General features: G+C 43.6%; 2 protein-coding genes across 2 annotated transcripts; both read left to right on the top strand.

Annotated features, from left to right (window-relative positions):
* Positions 1 to 346: 346 nt before the first annotated feature.
* Positions 347 to 1,774, top strand: CCR75_008502 (uncharacterized protein; the record flags this gene model as incomplete). Its single annotated transcript, XM_067966554.1, has 1 exon — positions 347 to 1,774. The coding sequence occupies one exon, from the start codon at positions 347 to 349 to the stop codon at positions 1,772 to 1,774; it is 1,428 nt and encodes a 475-aa protein (XP_067818733.1).
* A 14,749-nt stretch (positions 1,775 to 16,523) lies between these two features.
* On the top strand, positions 16,524 to 18,479 carry CCR75_008501 (uncharacterized protein; the record flags this gene model as incomplete). The annotated part of the gene is made up of 1 exon (XM_067966553.1): positions 16,524 to 18,479. One exon carries the CDS (start codon positions 16,524 to 16,526, stop codon positions 18,477 to 18,479), a length of 1,956 nt encoding a protein of 651 aa, XP_067818736.1.
* Positions 18,480 to 19,748: the final 1,269 nt, after the last annotated feature.

Raw genomic sequence — 19,748 nt, 5'->3', positions numbered from 1 at the left:
ACTTAGTTCTGTATTACTAAGAAGTTCCACAACTTAAATACTAGTTCAAGGATCTGTCGTTCGTAGAACCAAGTGGCAACTTATTCCCGATAGTATGGGCCTGAGGAAGTTACTATCACTGGTCGTAGCACAAGTCTACTTTAAGATCACAAGAAGAAATGAATTAAAGTGAATTTTATTTCATATTTTAAAAATTCACCTTACCCTTACTTCATTAAAAGTAGATTTCGCCACCAGATATCGATCTGGTGGCGAGGTGTAGACAATTAAACTTAAGACTTATTAATTGTAAGTAAAAACTGCACGATACCGCGTCCAATCGAGCAAAATTTTCGGTCGGGGTACCATGAAAGTCGTCGTTGTCGGCTCCGGCATTGGTGGATCATCTGCTGCCTACCACCTCGTGAAGGATGGCCATGAAGTCATACTTATCGAGAAGAATTCGACGCTGGGAGGCCACACGTATGGGATGGAAATTGACGGAGAGATGGTTGACATTGGCTTCATGATGTTTGGCGATTCCAATCCCAACATCAAACAGTGGTTTAAGTCGCTAGGCGTGACTCAGGAAGACGGCACGACAAAGAAGCGTATTCCCATGAGCCTCACGGTCACATCGGATATAAAAGGTGATCTGCAGTTCTCATCACGTGCGCCATTTAACGGCAGTGCCCGCAACCTTTTTGACTTTCGGATCTGGCGCGTGCTTATTGACATATACAAGTTCACGATGGACCTCATGTCGATGCCTGTGAAAGAAAATATTACCACACGTGAATGGGCCGCCAAAGGCCGTTACTCGAACGTTTTTTTTCGCCATTACTTCCTTGCTTTTGTCTCCATTCTCTGGACAATTCCCAAGCACGACGTCCTGGACCTTCCTGTTTCGCAGTTTCTTCGATGCCTCAAGTCACACTCCAATTCATTATACATACCATTGTGGCAAGTGATACTAGGAGCGCTGGGGCGTCGAACGGATCGTCCGAGGCACTTGTGGTGGTACGTCGGCTCAAGCTACGTTGAGCCGTTCATTAAACTCTTTACCGAGGAGTACAATGGAACAATTCGTTACAACGCCACTGTTGATGAAGTTGAAAAGGGCGGCAAGGCTGTCATTTTAAAGAGTGGCGAGAGAATTGATTGTGACCATGTCGTACTCGCAACCCACGCAGACGAGAGTGCTGAAATGTTGCGTTGGAGTGAGAAGTCGTATAGATCACTGATGCGTTTTCACTACCACAAGAGCTTGATTTATGTTCATTGTGACCCTGTCATGCTACCGTTCTCAAAGAAGGTGTGGAGCAGTTGGAATGTTCTCATCACCAAAGATGATCAGTACATTCTGACATATTGGATGAACCGCATTCAGCGCCTTAACACCAAAAAAGACGTTTTTGTGACCATCACACCTCACGACTATCAAGGCAAACGTCCGGCTTCGGATACAATCATTTCTACTTTTCGCTGGGACCACCCGCGCCTCTTAGCAGATTGTATCCCACAGAATGAAATTATTCAAGAGGATGGCATAACTCTTTCCGGTGCCTGGCTTGGCCGCGGATTTCACGAGGATGGTTTTGTAGCAGGTCGCCGTGCAGCAGCCATCGTCCGCGACTCGGCTCACCAACATACGGTACTGTACGAAGACCCCGATAACATTCATGTTCCTGCCGTCCCTCCTTTTGGTATACCATTTAGTTTTCACCTAGTTGGTGTAACTATCATCTGTCTCATGGGCTGTGGAGTCGCCAAGCTACTAAGCAAGCAAGCTTGATCTTCTCATTGCGCGGCACAATGTATAGAGATCAGGCCTTATAGATGCCTAACAAATTAAAAGTGCCGTAGTGTTCTATTTTCGATTCGCGGAGTAATTTACTTAAGCACAAGCACATCAGTGCAAAAAGGTCGACAGAACTACGATTATCCTTGCAATTGGTAGTCGATGACTCGCTGGTGAATTTCTGAAGATCCTGTAACATCCGGTCTCGCAAAGGTCGTCGAAAGCGTAGAAGGTCAAGATATCGTATTTTGTCCACTTACTGCAAAATAAATGCTTAGCGTCTACTACCAGGATATGCGTCGATTGCAAATCGAACACGTGTATTCGTCAATTGATGCATCCAGAAAACGAAGCAATAAGTTGGACATTTGTGACGTGATTTTTTTACGAATCAACAACGAACTCCCCTTACGATCTTGTTGGTCTTGCAGTAAATGAAATCCATCGTCCTGATTGTCTTCTCGACATTGTTGCTTAAAGAGATCTCAGTCGCTGCGACCAAGTTAAAATCTCGAAAGGCGGCTCAAGATCTAAGTGAAGTAGGTTTCAAGAATTACGTATCTTCGTGGACCTCTGTTATAGTCCTCTAATGTAATACTGAAAAAGCCTGATGTTCTTGGTCAATCAACAAGTCATCCAGGACAATTAGGTTGCGAAGTTTCGATTCGTGTTAGATATAAACAAAGAATTTATTACAAATTTGTGTTAATCGCCATTGTCGCGAGTTTACTTACGTTTCTCATCACCCGATGGACAGCGTGCACACCCTTATAGCATTTTGGGATCGATGGTAATGACAGCACATTGTGAAACAATCTTGTTACAGTTATCCCAATTAATGGGAGTTCCATTCATTTGACGGAATTGGAATTCACGTTTGTGAAAGACAAGAGAAGAGCAAAGTAAGGGATCAGCTGAAACCGATTAGCGCTGCATCTTACCTTGGATGTCGAGAGCTGAATATATCGCATCTTGTGGGGCTCTGTTCGGGGAAAACGCCGTTCTCGGTAAAAAAAAATGAAAATATCTCCCTGCTGTCCTTGCGTAGTACAAGTAGCTGCCAACTGCAATTTCAAGTGTATTGGGGTGTCCGTTACATAAATATTATTTCTTTTAAGAGGAATCATAATTATTATTTCCGATGAGAGGAAATATATAAAGAAAGAAGACAAAATTATTATCTTTATTAATAATTTAACTTAATAGTTCCAATATTACCAAATTGGTAATATTGACGCAATAAGACTTTAGTTCTATTGATTGGTTGATTTAAGTTTAATCAACCGCCAATCGTTAAAAGACGCGATTGTGCGGTGCGCAATTAGGCACCCTACATAGTTTGTTAATAATATAATATGGTCAGTAGTATAAATAAGATCGTTACGTAGGAACTTATTACATTAATACAGTTTTACTTTTTCTCTACTTTGAAGCCTTAGAACCAACTTTTGGTAGCTAAGACTACCTATCCCTGTAATCTTCCTCTGCACGTCGTGTACGCGAAGTAACCGAGCCACCCCACCTTCACTGTAATCAGTGTAGGCTGTCTAGTACTGCTAACAGTATTAGTAAAGTGCACCTGGTAGCACTTCAAAGTCCGTTCAACGGCCCACGCACGTTCAATCCAACTTGGACATGTTGGATGATGAAGGAGGGAGCTTTCAAGCCCCTCAAGAAGGCTATCACGCAACGGGTGAAATGTTTACTTATTGAGTGACCTTGAATGGAGAGCCATCGAACGGATGAGTTCGGTCGTAGGCGAGCCAGCCGTTTGCGACACTGTTCACTCTGAACACAGATGAACAACAAGCGGCCATAGCCGAGTTCAGTCAACACGAACTCGACGGGGCCCCATAAAAGTAGCCTTGCTTCACCAACAAGGCTCTCAGCACGTGGAGGTGTTAAAAGAACAGGGTGCTCAACAGTCGAAATTGGTTGTTGTTGTTGAGATGGCAGCATTTACATGCTGTTAGCGAGCCGACGCTTCGCGTCGACCTGAAAGCTTAAAGATAGAAATCTCTAAGTTTAAGGCAGTCGAAGGCGACTCCATTTGAGATGGTTCGTCGAATTAGACGACGCCATAGAAGCTTGCCGCATCAATGATGATGCGACGAAATTAAAATTTGGCATGTCTAACTTAGCCAGACGTGCCAATCTTGGGCCTTAGGGCTTAAGCTTCACGACCCATTAGATTTTGGGTCGTATGATGTCTTTAAGACCCGGCTCAGGCAAACATTTGAGCCACCACGTGCCGAATTCAGGGCTCGAGTTGAGCTCCTAAATTTAAAGCAGGGCAAACGGGACCTATATGCTTATCCAGCACACATGATACCTAGTCAGTTGTATTGTGAGTTTATCCAATTGATGAACAAACACAGTAATTGTTCGACCTCTCGAATGCGTTGAGTGGTACGAAACAAGAATGCTTGCTTAGAAAGCAACATCCAAAAAAAAATGAAACGCCTGTCTACAAGAGGCAGTGCGAAAGTCCTAGATCGAATGTAGGGATCGTAAAGGATCTCGCTGTGAATGCGCAATAACAGCTAAAAGTAGTCGGGGGAGGATACTCTCCGAAAAAACTTTGGGGAATAACTTCCCATGGATCTGCGGGAATACGTCCCAGAAATCTGTGGTCAAATGTTCCCAGATATTTTTGGAAATTAGTTCCAAATAGGAAACTGATACATAATTTTTTTAGTAAACGATCAAGTGTAGGCGCTTATTCACTTGGTCTGATAGCGCTTCCGAAGTTAACTTCGGAGATAACTCAATTGTCAACGCTGAAACTGAAACAATTCTTGCGTGATCTGCGAGTGGCAAAGTCAAGCAGATCTGCGTACTTGTCAGAGATGACAACATGAGAAGTTAGACACGAAATATTAACATCAGAATGCTAGTAGTGATATTAATATTAGTGTGTTCGCAAATATAGCTATGTGGCCGATATTTGGTCGGCAGTAGTATTTCCTGAGAGCGAACGGGTTCTCAGCAGCTCATCGAAGGACGAAAGGGTCCTCGATGAGAAGACTCTATTGGAGCGTTTTACGTCCCAAAACGGGGAGTCTTTAGAAATTGATCGAATAATTGGATGTATTCTTTGAATCCAACCGTGCGAGTTGCCTAAAATTAATGGCACTCGGCATGAAATCGACCTGATGTCTGGTTACAAATACTGTGTCATGAAGCAGTCCCCATTGCCCCGTGAACAAAAATTAGCGATCGACAACATCTTTGCCAATCGATTAGCAGCGGGTCATGTGAGAGAGTTAAGCTCTCACATATCTCCGACCTTCCGTGTGCGTGCCGCAACAGAAGGGTAGAGGAAATGCATGTGTTCAATAAATTGAACGCTGTAACGGAACCGGCTCAAACGCTAATACCATAAAAAGGCGTAATCATTAATGGTATATGAAAGAGTACTGTTTCTTTGTCAATGGATCTGATGGATGGATTTTTATCAGATCCTTATGCGTGAACACGATATCCCGTTCACAGCAGTAGGCATCCCAAGCGGAATGCTACGGAAGTGGCTAGTTATGCCACAGGGGCTTAGTAATGCCACAGGGGCTTAGTAATACCCCTGCGACATTCAACAGATGTGATACGAATCTGTTAAGAAATTGCGGGATTTTGCGCCGAGCTATTTTAAGTACGTCTTCGTTCATAGCAGAGGCTTGAACGGGAAGTCGGACGTTGAAGTATATCGTATACACGTCCAAAAGGTTCTTACACTTATGCGTAAGCATGAGTTGTACGTAAATCTTAAGAAGTGCATATTCGCTGCAATCGAAATACCACTTCTTGGGTGCATCGTGTGTAGCCACGGTGGACGCACTGATCCTGACCGCTCATTCATTATAAGGACCATGCGTCTTTACGCACGGCCGTGAACAGTGTACATTGGTCACAGATGTGAACCACACCCGAGTAGTGGGTCCAATTACTTTAATTTAGTAATTGACTATCCCCTTAAGTACTCTCGCAAAGAATGGCAAGATGGTTGTATTTCTTCGCGGAGTACAACCTATCCTTAGTATATAAATCAGGACGAATTAATGTCATCGCTAATGCCGATTAGCGCCGGCCCGATCTTGAGCCGGCTAAGCAAAACAGCAGTGAGGATGAGCCCACTGTTGCAACTATCAACATTGAGCATGAGTCCACTATTGCAACAACAAGTGTTCCTTTGTCAACGTTTCTTGTCGTTAGAAGAGTCTATCAAGAAGACAAAAGCACTAGTTGGGCTGATGAATAACCTTAAAAAATCGATCAAAACAATACTTGAAAGGATTGTCGGAATTGTGTTGATCCTCAACGAATCGATACACAACACGCAATGTTTAACCGTATTACACAGCCATTGCTGGCGAGACACCTCGTGTCGTCACCTCATTCCTAACAATTTGCGTTTACTCATCATGAATGAGTACCGCGATGCACCAATAATTCACTAGGTGCTCCATAGAATTTAAATAACTTCTGCCTTTATTATTCAAATTATGTTCAAAGCTGTATGCATAGAAGTTGTGGTCTTGAAAACGCCTGTGCGCAAACCGAATTCCGGAAAAAAATCTTATGGCCATTGACAACCAACCAATTAGCCGAGTCGCAATTTCTATTTTTGGGTGAAACAACGCAAGTATTACGACGGATGCCTATGACGGCAAAAAGTATGGTGGCTTTATGTAACGGGGCACCTTTTGCTAGTACTGATAAGAGTATAAGTCAACCTACACTGATTACAGTGAAGGTGGGGTGCCTCGCCTACTTCACGCACACGACGTGCAGATGAAGTTTCTAAGTAGCTACAAAGTCTTAGCTACTAAAGGTAAATTCTAAGGCTTCAGAATAGGTAAATTGTAAAGCTGTATTGATATATCAAGTTTTTTATAACGATCTTTACCTACCGGCTTTAATATATTCAGAATTACTATGCAATGCGCCTCCTTGAGCGACGCCAGTCGTGTATGGTAACGATTGGCGCGTTAATCCAACTTAAATCAACCAATCAATACAGCTTATGTCTTATTGCGTCAATATTGCTAAATTTGGTAGTTTTGGAACTATTAAGTCAAAATTAATAAAATGTATTAAGTTTGTGCTTCTTTATTTTTTTCCTCTTATACGAAATAACATTAATAAAAATCCTTTTAGGATATAATATTTATGTAACTAAACACCCCGTTACCTCACCTTACTTTAAACAAAAGTCACTCTAGTGACTGATGTAAAGTGGCTGAGAGTACTACTATCTCTCTTTCTGTAAATTAGCACTTGTTAATTTTATTTTAATGCCAACTTTTAATTGAGCATAGAAGGAACACCGGTAAATATCAGAATTTCACAGTTTGAAACCCGTGCGCGTCGCCTGAGAGTCCGCAAAGCTGGCAGCAGTACGGCTCAGTGCAGATATTAGCGATGCTAATGCGTCTACTGTGGATTTTTTTTTACCTGTTACTCCCATTGTAGGTGACTGGGCCGAGTCGGCGTCATCGCCCGACTCCGTGGCAACTATTGAGGCCTCCAGATCAACCGGGGCCGCGTCCATTAAACCTAAGGGTTTTGTAGTCAGCGGCGACGTTGTTTAACTCATCATATCTATTTGGTGATGCTTAAATGCATCACCAGGCACGAAGTGATCGTTAAGGTCACTTTCAAAACACTACTTCTGATGGTGCTAGCGTGCATCTCCACAAACAAAGTAATATTAAATACCACCTTGAGCGTTTTGTTAGTAAAAAAATGTAATCATTAACCAACGGGAGAGGTTCGCTTCCGGAAAGAAACCCTGGCTGTCGTCTACGGGTAACTTAATTTGCTGGTCTGTTATGACCAACGAACGATACAAATTTTATTGTTTGACTCATCCAGGCTTCATGAGCCTTGTGAAAACAATACCAAATTCTTCATCGATGACTTTTTCCGGCATTGACGGGATACCTGCAAGCGAGCAAAGGATGTCACTCCTAGGATTCAAGCTTGGAAAACACTCACTCAGAATGTGCAAAGAACAGGCCGTAATGCCTGGTTAGTTTTCGTGACCGGTTTATGAAACGGACTGTAGTCGGTGAACGCCATAAGCTGCACCGTATGTCTAGAGAGCGAGTCTTATCTTGACTTTCGTTGGGGGACTCATGTCCCTGCTGCTTTAAGGCGTAGTCATGCTTCTTAAAAAGCGTACTCTCTCCAAGACGCTTATTGGAGGACGTGCATCCCTTCGTGAAGGAATTAAAAACTTGCAATCCTTTTTACAAGCGCGTGAAGCACTCGTTTTCCAATGAACTTTCTAAGGAAGAGAACGGACTGTTGAACAAGACCCGAAACATCCACCGTTAGTTCGAGGTCCATAGCTATCATGCGAGGGTTAAACGCCAGCGAACAAGATAACTCGTTCGGACACCCTTCGCCTCGCGGTAGTTCAAAAATTATTCAACTAGGAAACGCTTCTCAAAAATTGTTCAACTAGGAAACACTTCTCTGTTCGAGCCCGTGAATGGATGTGGAGACGAGGAAAATCGGGTTTCCTCATTCGTCGAACCCGAGTCATCATAATAATATAGGTTGCGACCTCCGAAACTTGCGAATAGACGTTAATCATTAACGATTCCGTCGTCGAGACATAGCGCCGATCTTCGAAAAAATTGCCGCTAACACTTGCAAAAACCGTGCGCATGTTGCGATTAATCAGCTGTCGAACGAACGGGCGCACAATTCCCTTCAAAACGAGCTGGTGACAGCTCGTCGAAAGATCGCATCATTAAAGGATGCAGTTGATCGTCTAATTTGTGAGAACTAGACTCTTTGCCGAAACATTCATGCCTTAGTGCGAGACCTACACAGGCTTTGCCAGACGCCATAGACCTTTCAGGGGTGATTTGGAGCCAGTTGAGATCTCGTGGTGTTAGTACGGGCGAACACGTTCGACGTAAAACGTAGGATGTATATTTATCGTATGAGGTAGCTCGATCGTGTACCGATTGCCTTGGCGGTGCAGTAGACGAAACAGGCTGATATACCTAAGCAGAATTTTACGATTGTCCACATTCGCTACTACATGTTATGCTGGATTTACCGTAGACAGAAGGACTACATCATTAACTTTAAATATCAGAACGTTTGTGCTTCGATTGTTATCAGTGTTCCATTTCTGTCGTTCACCACATCAGCGATGGAATCCTGTACGAAACGGACCACTGCTTCCCGAGCCAGCAGAATTCTCCTGCTGAGTCGGCTTTGTTTTTAGCGCGCTTAGTGCGAACTGCGGAGTTAACATTCTCCACTTTAGTGAGAGCATCATTGCTCTCACTAGTAATTTTGTTGTCAATGCTGAGTATATCATATCAAAGTCAGCAAATAGACTAATCGCTTTTACTGAGTTTATCTTCTTCGTGTTGAATAAATCAATATCGGTATACTTTGCATTGACTTTTGAGTGAACGCGTGATGAGCAAGAGCTAAATTGGTCTTTGCTCGAGCGAGTGCCCCCCCCAAAAAATAGTCACTCTCAAAGAAGGTTGGAGTTTGTGATAAGCTTACGCTATCCGTTAAAAAGGTGTATGCTTTGTTGATGCATGTACCGAAATGTTGATGGCATATTGTGTCATTGGCATGAAATTACTCTTACTAGTAAACGAGTAGACGTATCCGCGAAGTATTTCTTTGAAAATTCGGTTTGCCCGTTCTGTCTGACAACTTTGTTTAGGGTGATCAGAAGGTGACATTTCCAAGTATGTCCTAAGTAATGCGAACACAGATTGCCAAAACTCCGCCGCGAACCGGATATCTTCATGCGAAATGTCGAAATATTGTGTTAAAACCGATACGATCACAGCGAAGGCTGTGATCGACTTTGTGACTGCAACAAGATGTACCATCCTGAACCGATACACAAACACAAAGAATAATACCAGTATTCTTGTGGGCGTCTTTTGGAAATCCGAAGACGAAGCTCATTGATACGGACTGCCGACACTCTGCCGAAAAGGCAGAGGTAATAACGGAGCATGAGATAAAGGGCTACGCTTCACCCGTTGAAATACTTTGCAAGCCCACATGTACTTGCGTACTAATTCATACTGACGAGGCCAGAAGAAATCGGGACTTACCGTGACATAAGTCTTCTCACGTCCACGATACCCAGTTATTGGTACTCATACTTGATGCATAACCGCCAGATCATTATGGGTGGGGATGAGGACACGAAAGCTGTCGCCAGCAATGGCTGTTGAATACCTAAGCTATTGCGTGTTGTGTATCTATCTATCTATCTGTTGAAAATTGATTCGATATTGACGAACCTTATAAAAATCTCTTATAAGATTTTTGAGGTGATTCATAAGACCTTTAAGAGCAAAACTACTTGATAGGATCTTCTTACGTTGTCAAGTAGTATTGAAGACGAAATACGTATTGCTGCAACGTGGGCTTATCCTCTTTGTTGTTTTGTAGCCGGCGCAAAATTAGGCGGCGCAAAAGAACATCAGCGACGACATCAAGTCCTCCTGGTTTATATTTAACGGAGAATTTATACTCCGTGAAGTAAAACAAATATTTCGCCATTCTTTGCGAGAGGTGTGGACTGCTTACGGCCTGCGTAAAGACGCATGATCCGTATAATACATAAACGGTCGATTTCACAAGATATAGACCCTAAACTTAACCAGTTCAACACCTCGGCAAGAAATTACTTCTATTGCACTGGATTACTATGTTCAGCCGGTTGAAGCTGACGAGATTGATAGCAGACGACGCGCTCTGGGCCGCCTGTGTCATATTACACAAACGCACAGCCGACTGCAAAATCGCTGGCGTCAAATACCACATGAAATGGTCTGTCTTGGTCTGCAATTGCCAAGATTAAGGCTTTCATCAACTTTGCTCGATATCCTCAGAGGATGGTTAACAATTAGCGCTCCATGACCACTTCACGTTTTTCTTCAACAAAGAAGAAACATGAACTGTCACTTCGTATTAATTGCGTGAGTACTTATGAAAAGTACGCCACTAAGTCGAGAAACTTTCGAAGTCCCGTCACATCGACCGGCGCAGGTCAGTCGATGATCGCCTTGATCCTTTCCGGATCAGTGCGTACACCGTGTCTACAAACGATGCACCCACAAAGTGGTAGTCCGCTTGCAGCGAGATGCACCCACGAAGTGGTATTTCGCTTGCAGCGAATATACATTTCTTGAGATTTATATACAACCTATGCTTACTCATAAGTGAAAGATCCTTGCGGACGTGGGTACGATGTACTCCAATGTCTGACTTTTCGTTCATCGCTTGACTATGAACGAAGAATATCATCAAAATAACCCGGCGCGAGATCCCAGACCAATATCAACAGATGGTTACAGATCTTTCGAATGTGGGAGGTCATTGCATTATAAGCCACCCCATATTATTTCGTTTGGGGCACTTGCTGCTGGGAACGGAATATCCGGTTCACGCACTCAGATCTAAAAGATTCCATCCATCAGATTCATTGACGATAACATGGTAATCTTTAATATTCCGTCAATACTTCCGTCATTGAGACTGACTCAAACTTACCCCTTGTCAAAACTTGCTCGTTGCATCGGCGTTTGAGCTGGTATTGATGCAGCGCTAAATTTATTGAACACATGCACAATTCGCCACCTTCCTGTTGCTCTACGCACACAGAAGGTATGAAAGGAGGCTGGCCCCCTCACATGGCCCGATGCTAATCGAACGGCAAAGAACTTGTCATTCGCTAATACTTGTTTACGAGGCAGTAGCCACTGCGTCATGACACAGTATTTGAACCTGGTATCGGGTCGATCTTGTGCTGAGTGCCTTTATTTTTAGGCGACTCGCACGGTACCCAATCAGGAAACACATCATTAAATTCGATCAAATAATTTTATAAATTCGAGTCATTTTCGAACATAAAATATTTCCATCCATCGAGGAGCGGCTGGGAACGTTCTTTCGCAGAAAATACGATTACCGATCGAACATTAGCCGCGTACTTATTATCTATGACAAGTACAGATCTGCTTGACTTGACCGCTACGCATACCACGCAAGAACTGTTCCAACAATAGCGTTGGCAATTGAATTATCTCCGAAATAAACCTCGAAATGCTACCAGATCAAGTGTGTAAGCGCTTACACTTGTTCCGACGTTTACTAAGACATATAATGTCTAAGTCTCTTCTTGGACCTTTTTTCAAAGGTTCCTGGAAATTTATTCCAACAGGTTCTTGGAGACTTATTCCCTCAAATTTTATGGGACTTATATCCTTTTTTTGGAAGCATCCTCCAACTACCTCAAGCTGTGGTTGCGCAATCAAAGCGAGATCCTTTACGACCGGCTCTACAGTCGATCTAAGACTTTTGCAATGTCTTTTATAGACAGGTGTTTCAAATTTTCTTGGATGTTGTGTCGTAGTAAGCAGCCTTGTTCCGAACCAACCCGTCTTAATTTAAAATGATCGAATTTAGACGCTGCCTGTGCTTTTGCAAAGGCGTCGGTAACATTCTCCACTTCACAATGGTGGACCTTCAAACAAAGTACGCTGCCTGTGCTTGTGCACAGCCGTCGAAATCGTACTCCACGGTGTGATGGGTCGTCACACTGTGATCTTGTGCGGTTGTACTAACGACCGTACCACAAGTGAGGCCATCGCACTCACTCGTAGTACATCCACACGCTTGTGGACGCTCCAAGACGTTCATCAGATGGCCATCTGATGAACAAGTGGCAGGCATCTTTACGGATCGATGCTGCCAGCTGATTCTTGGCTCATATTTTTGAGCCAAGGTAAATCTAGGATGACATCAAATTTTTCATCCAAATCCAGTACAATAAAAGCATCATCGTACTTTAAACCTTTTAACGTCTAGTGAAATTTCACTACGCGTTTCATTACTGTTATCGATGCGCCTGTCGCTAGGTGCACCGTCATGCTCATTGGAGGGATGTTGCGCTCAACATAATCGATCCTACGACCCTCTAGCGACTGGCGACGAATAGCTATTCGACGCCCCACAGTCTACTAGAGCTCTAAGTGACAATCATTTGTCACTTTAACTTCGAGGTCATGACGGATACCTCATCGCCAGGTGCAGAGAAATATAATGATTGTGTGTCTGGAGCAACTGTTGTCATGAGATTTGCAAATTTCTTGAGGTTGCTGGATCAGTAGGGCGTTGCGCCCTTACTAACTCCTCCGGTTCTGGCGATCCGCCTTGCTGTTGCGATTTTACAACAACGTCGGACCCGCGACCAATGGCCTTTCTGGCATTCGGTCCATAATTTCGTTCAGTCACTCTCGGTACTGGGCGTGGGGCACTACATTCACGAGCGTAGTGTCCTAACTTTTGGCAGCGATTGCATTTCTGCAATCGCTTATTGTTCGGAAAGCGAGGTTTCTCGCTTTTGACATAAGAGAGGTCCATAGGTTCTGATCCTCCCAGTTCGTGTCATCATGGAGGACGATATGATGACGAACTAGCTTGAGCCTGTCTCAAGCTAAAGTCCTCCTGTTCCGCAACGGATATTGCTTCTTCAAGCGTATCCAGTTCCAAGCGGAACCGGTGGGTCTATACCGGGACCATCCGTTAAGACCTTGCATGAACACCGTAATCAACATGTATATATGAACTGGGTTGCTCGTGATTCAGCTCCCTAAAAGTCGCATGTGCTGGGCATAAGCGTGAACATCACGCTTGCCTTGCTTGAGTTTCAGAAGCTCGGATCGAGCTCTGAACTCAGCCCTGGGCGGTTGAAACGTCTGTCTGAGCCCGGGCTTCAAAAGCATCTAGCGAGCCAAATATATTTTGGTCGCGCAACATGAGGCCTAGTGCTTAAGTTTTGGCATGACCTGCCAAGTTTGACTGAGCAAATGCGACTTGCATTTGCTCGTCGACGATGTGACGAGCCTTTATGGCATCGTCCAACTCGACAAATCATCTTAAGAGGGAGTCTTCTTGGACTCCCTTATACTAAAGAGTCAATCTTTACGGTTTTGGGACGACGCGTGTGTTGAAGATTGATGTATTCATCGAAAGTGTTGCACTTTATGCATATGCGTGTATACGGGATCGAATGACAAGAATAATACGGAGAAGTTGAGTGTGGGAAATATCGTGTGTTGTGGCTCAGTCGGGTAAGGCATGGCGGTGCGACCCACTGGTCACCGGTTCGATACCCGGTAACGACAAAAAGTAAAACCTTCGGGGACTGGTGTTTGGGGTTCACCAGCACTGTACCGCCAGACAGTGACGTCCCCCATTTTATGGTAGTCCACATATCTGGGAAAGGGGGCGCAGCAAACGATAGGAAATAATTAACGGTAGGATAAAGTTAACGTTAGGATAAAGTTAAACTCAAAATATAACTTACTTTCCGGTTTGCAATCTCGACCGTAAGCCCATCTTGAAGCTCATAGCTTTAACGTAAATCAACAGCGTGTGCGTCATCCCAGATACAGGGGTCTGTACCTGTTGTAACCTCAACAGTTCTGCTTGTTGCGAGCCTTACTAATTAAGCAAGGCTACTTTCTCCTTCACCTCGTCAAGCTCATGTTCTATAAACTTCGCGATGGCTGAATGGAGGGCATTTCTGTCCAAACCTGACAGCATGGCCAATATGGCATCGTTCCCTACGGTCGAACTCATTCGTTAGACCGCACTCCTTTCTATGTCACTTAGAAAGCAGTAGCTATCACGCGAAACGTGATGCGCGTTTCCATTTCATAAAAAAATGTCCATGTTAGATGATAGAACTGTGGTTCTTGACGGACTACAAAGTGCTACCAGGTGTAACGGGGCAATTCTGACTTGTACTGCTTCAGTACAAGTCCACTTCTCACAGCCTCAGTGCGAGTGGTGCCTCACGTCACTTCACGTACACTAGTACGTGAAGTGTATTAATATAATTAAGTTCTTCTTGTTTATCTACTCAATATTAACTTAATTTTAAACTAATACAAAACCTGCAACAAAGTCTTATCTGTCTTTCTCTTTACGCGCGTCCAGCGCTGACAGGACCGTGGAGAAAGTTGATATTATGGTCTATATCTACTAATGGATAAGCTTTTAGAGTAATACCATGTAAAGTACTCCAAATATTATCTACCTTAAAGATAATATATTAATTAACAACCTTTAAGTGTTAATTTCATGTAACGATACACCCAGTGTGTATGGCACCGTTAACGGTTCAACAGATGAAGTGTACCTTTTAACAGAATTTATCACTTTTTCTACTAAAATGATTCTTGTGTGACATATGCGCTGCGATATTTATCCTGCAACTGACTCTTCACATGTGTTGGTTCCAAGTGACGATGACGTCGTCGCTACGTAGATAAGAATCGATTCTTTAATCGTATTCTTACTGAATGCATGATAAATACAGTTGAAAGTGCAACATAATTCTTAAGTGTGGAGTAATTTATATTGCATAATTTGTCATCTTATATTACACAATCATTTATTCCAAATTGCTATCACCGTGAATTTACAGTAAGAACATTATGATGCCGACTACCTAAAAAAATCTTTTTACGCTTATATTAAAACTAATTTGAGCACTCACAGCAGCAACATCTTATTACAACAAACGCTTTAAAAATCACAAAAAAAAGGTTGTGTATTGGTCATGTTAAATTAACGATTTCGGTTAATCCCGCTACTAGTGATATATATAAGTGCTATTAGAATATCGACATTACATTTGCTGAGTTTTACCAAGCACCATATAGGGCAACAACTGATTGCGAGCTCAGTTTCTCTGTTGATATTCCAAATACGCTGACTTGTCTCTGGGGCCAAACTTTGACGAAAATAAGTTTCGAGAATGACAAATACAATAGAAAAGCTTAATCAGATCAAAGTATAAGAGCAGCGTGAAAAGACCTCATGGCTGATAAATTATGATTGCTAAATTCTCCTATGTCGGCATAATTTTTAACAAGCATCTCACCAACAACCAAATTTAGTACCTGAAATACGTTTAATCCGTATATTTACAGTATTGTATTCAGCGCAAAAGCCTCACGCTTTTGTGCACCACAAGTACAAATAAATGTGCCTTAGAAAAATGCAATCTCGATAATTAGTCCTAATCCATTCCACCAGATAGAACGTTTAAGCATTCCTAGCTTCGTGACCATAATTATTGCTGTGGTGCAGATGCAACCGGATTGGAAATTCAGCTCATAGAATTAGATTTTTAAAGCCAGCGCCTTTAACACTCAGAATCTTCCAATATCCTTTCCGACTCCTAAGGCGATTTACTGGTACATAGAATATTCATCCGGCTTCTCTCCCGTCATGCGAATGGTCAACCAAACAAGTTGTTCGCCTTTTGAATGTGGATAGTCTGCTCGAACATGGCTGGCAGTTGATATATGTCCAACCATTTAAGGGCTCACGGCTCACTCACTCAACGATCCTACGAACCCATTAAAGAACATTTTTATCTATCCGGACTGTCTACTGGACCTAAGCAATGTAATTAACACCCTATACAGATATACTGCGTTTTCACAACTGGTCCGTGTCGTTCATTGGGTCAGGCGTTTAAGAGAAAGCAGAGACTTTACGAGCAAACAATAACCGCCATGAGTTTCTGGTCACCCCTTGGCACTCTTTAATCGATACGATGCCCCGAAGGTCATCAACCGCCTTCGCACGTACCGTATCCGTCAACTCTACTGCTTCATCGTACGCCTTCCATTCTTTAGATTGTAATGGCCTACAAGCCATTCAAATGCACATTGCATCCAATACTAAGAAAAAACTTGTCGTGCCGCTCTGCAGATACCAAGCTAACAAGCTTCAGTTCCCTCTACCAGATGACTATTTTCCGCCAGTGAGCCTTTCCTTGTCTCAGGTACAGCAGTACTTAGCTCAAGCAAAAGACTTGGCCGCTAAGGCCATGGAGCTGTGCAGGGACCACGAAAACCTTGTCGCCGGATTTGGTATAGCAGACGATATGCACTGGCAGGATGTTGCGAGTGACATGAATCTTTTAATTGAACGCCGCAAACAGGGCCCACTCACGATCACACGCACATTCGGAACGGTCCAAGGTGATTTTCGTCGCTTTATCAACTTCTTCTCTTCGGAGACATCGGAAGAGCTCTTCGCTTGGAACCAATTTTTCTTTGGCTACGCTGTTGATGCTGTTGCGCTGTGCAATCTTAGTGCAGAGAATTTGGATAAGCACGCGACGCTCGGTATTAAATGGACATGCATGCAGCCTTCTGTGCTCATGCGCAAACGTGATGAGTGCTTTCTAGAGTACATTGTATTTCAAAAAGACGGCCAGGGTCGCGATGCTGCAGTCATTGTAAGAAAACCTATAAATATTCCAGAATGCCCTCCGCTGCCGAATGAGCTCAAAACGAAGCGCGAAAAGATTACTACCGTTATGGTTGTACGCGAATCCGATACGTGCTCGGACGAGACCCAACTGTTCATGATAAGCAAATGCGACCACAAAGGACTCTCGGCTTCCACAAAGTACTGTAAAAAGCTTCTGCGGGCGCTTAAAAATGTTTCTCTGTCGGCCGATGCCAAACGCATTGCCACCAATATTTGTTCCCCACGATGTTTGGAGCATCCATCTGGTACAGATGAACCTTCTGGAATGAATGAAAGCATTCGGCCGTGGGTGCCGACTAGTGTTCACCGTGGCTGTAAAAGCTGCTCTCGGCCCTTTCGAGCGGGCCGAAGACGTCGCTTCTGCCATAGATGCGGCGGCGTATTCTGTACGAAGTGCATCGTTCAACGAGCTGGAATTCGACATGAAAAGAATACTGTCGGTAGCTGCAAATCCATGGCCTCTCAGCGAACATTTCGTGTGGCACAAGCGCATTTTTGCATGTTGTGCGTGGATATTTGTCGTGAGGGAGCGATGGAAGCAATTCAGGATCAAGCCGATACTGTTCGCAGCTCTGTGGCGTCGTGCAAATCCTCTCCAGTACACCGGCGTTCCTCAATTGATTCATTGACTCAGCCAAGAAGCTCGAAATCCTCTACTCCAACATCTTCGGTTCCTCATAGCTTTATCTCTCACCAGGCGGACGTGCCTCGCCACAGTGCGACATGGAGCGAAGAAAATCGGAATTCTTGGTGGTCGGAAAACGAGTCAGATGCGTGCAGTTGGAATTCTGGATCCAGTCGATTTAGTTCGATATCGCGCAACTGTAGCGGCGCCCCGACTGTGCGTTCGTCGTTCAGCTCCGAGTACTCAATAAGCAGAAATTCTTTCATGGCGGTGCAGTCGCTGGAAACTTCTTGTGAGATAGATACCAGCCAGATTGACCACTGCATTGATGAACGCTCTAGTATTTACGAAGTGATTGATACGAAGGACATGATGCCTGAATCAGAGCTACAGAAGCAACTGCAAAGTCAGCAGTCTTCGCTTGCTAATTCTAACGATAGCCAATTTACCTCCGACACCGTTCGTAATCGATACACATCGACACCGATGGCTCCAATATTCCTACCGACGACAAGTCGACGCACACGAAGCGCTGCACTGAATGAAAATGCAATTCCGCCTAAGTCGTTAAATCAGTGCATTGCTGAACAGAATGAGCTTTTACAGCAGGTATTGTCCGCAAGCCGTGGATTTACCCCAAATCTTCGGCCATCAGCAAGTCAAAGTATTAATGAATTTGACGACATCCCTGATGACGGCGTTTACGAGCTATGACCACTATACTATAGGTTGATGCATCCGTTGGAAGACAGCAATGTTAATGTCAAATGAATATTCCGACTTAGCATGGTGGTTATTAGCAGAGAGTACTGAACGCTTCATTATTTCCATACGTCTTATGTGTTTAGGCTAGGAATATAGGGAATGATGAGACGTAAGATTCGCTGCGTACACATTGTGTTAGAAATTGCATTATTCTAGTCGTTTCACGCTATGTACAAAATGCTTGAAGAGGACAGTGAGATGGGTGAAGTAGCGGCTTACGACTTAGCGCGTGTCGGATTAAATGCTATGGTCAATTTCGGCTGAAGAAACCACACAAGAGAAAGCGAGGTAAGACAGATAACGCAAAAGAATATAACAATCTTTTTATTCCAGTCCTCTGTAATGGGGCACACATCGGTTGGAAAACCGTTGTGGTACATTTACTTAATGTGTAAAATACCGCTTATCCGATTCTAAAATAGTTAAATACTTAAATCCCATTTATTATGGGTAACAAATTTGGTCGCCGCAAGATATAAATCTTTTGATCTTTAAGCGTTAAGTGCCTTCCGCATTGATCTGTAAGAGATAGAAGCCTTTCTATGGTACAAACTCTTGGGTACTAGTTGCCACTTGGTTTTACGAGCCCCTGAATCCCTTGAACAAGAATTCATTAAGCTTTAATAGCATGCACGACTCCCTGAGTTGATAAACCGATTACTTCTATGAAACTAAGAGACACTTTGTGTAGGCGGGCACGTCGTAATGCGGCCACGCTCTACTTAGGCACACACGCTAGCACAGCGAGAAAGCGGTTAAACCTGCTTCTCTTGCGTGCAGTGAGGCAGTTGTGGTGGGCGCGTTAGCGACCTCACCCAACACACTAAGAGCTCTGGTTAAGTGTCGTCACGGGAGCGGTAATCCGTCTCCTCGTGCGCACTTACCAAGTAGGAAGTAGTTTTCAGACTGATTTATTTTAAATAGAATTAAATACAAATACCTACTTTTACCAATTAAAATGTTATCTCCATAGATATCATTTGATATGTATTGCGAGCGTATCTTTATAGATACCTCGCGAAACGGATGACGCTAGCCGTCATCACGGATGACGCTGGGCGTCATCCCTCCTAATGTGAATGCACCCATGTGCATCACATCCACAAGGGTTGGTCACAAATGTGCACCACACCCGAGTGTTGGGTCTAATTACTATTATTTAGTAATTGACCATCCCCTTAAGTACACCAAGTGTACTTAACGGGGACTGTGTAACAT

Source organism: Bremia lactucae, linkage group LG10 (assembly GCF_004359215.1).
Source record: "Bremia lactucae strain SF5 linkage group LG10, whole genome shotgun sequence".
Taxonomy (NCBI): Eukaryota; Oomycota; class Peronosporomycetes; order Peronosporales; family Peronosporaceae; genus Bremia; species Bremia lactucae.
The sequence above is the reverse complement of the archived record's forward strand: the minus strand, read 5'-3'. Positions and strand labels throughout refer to the sequence as shown.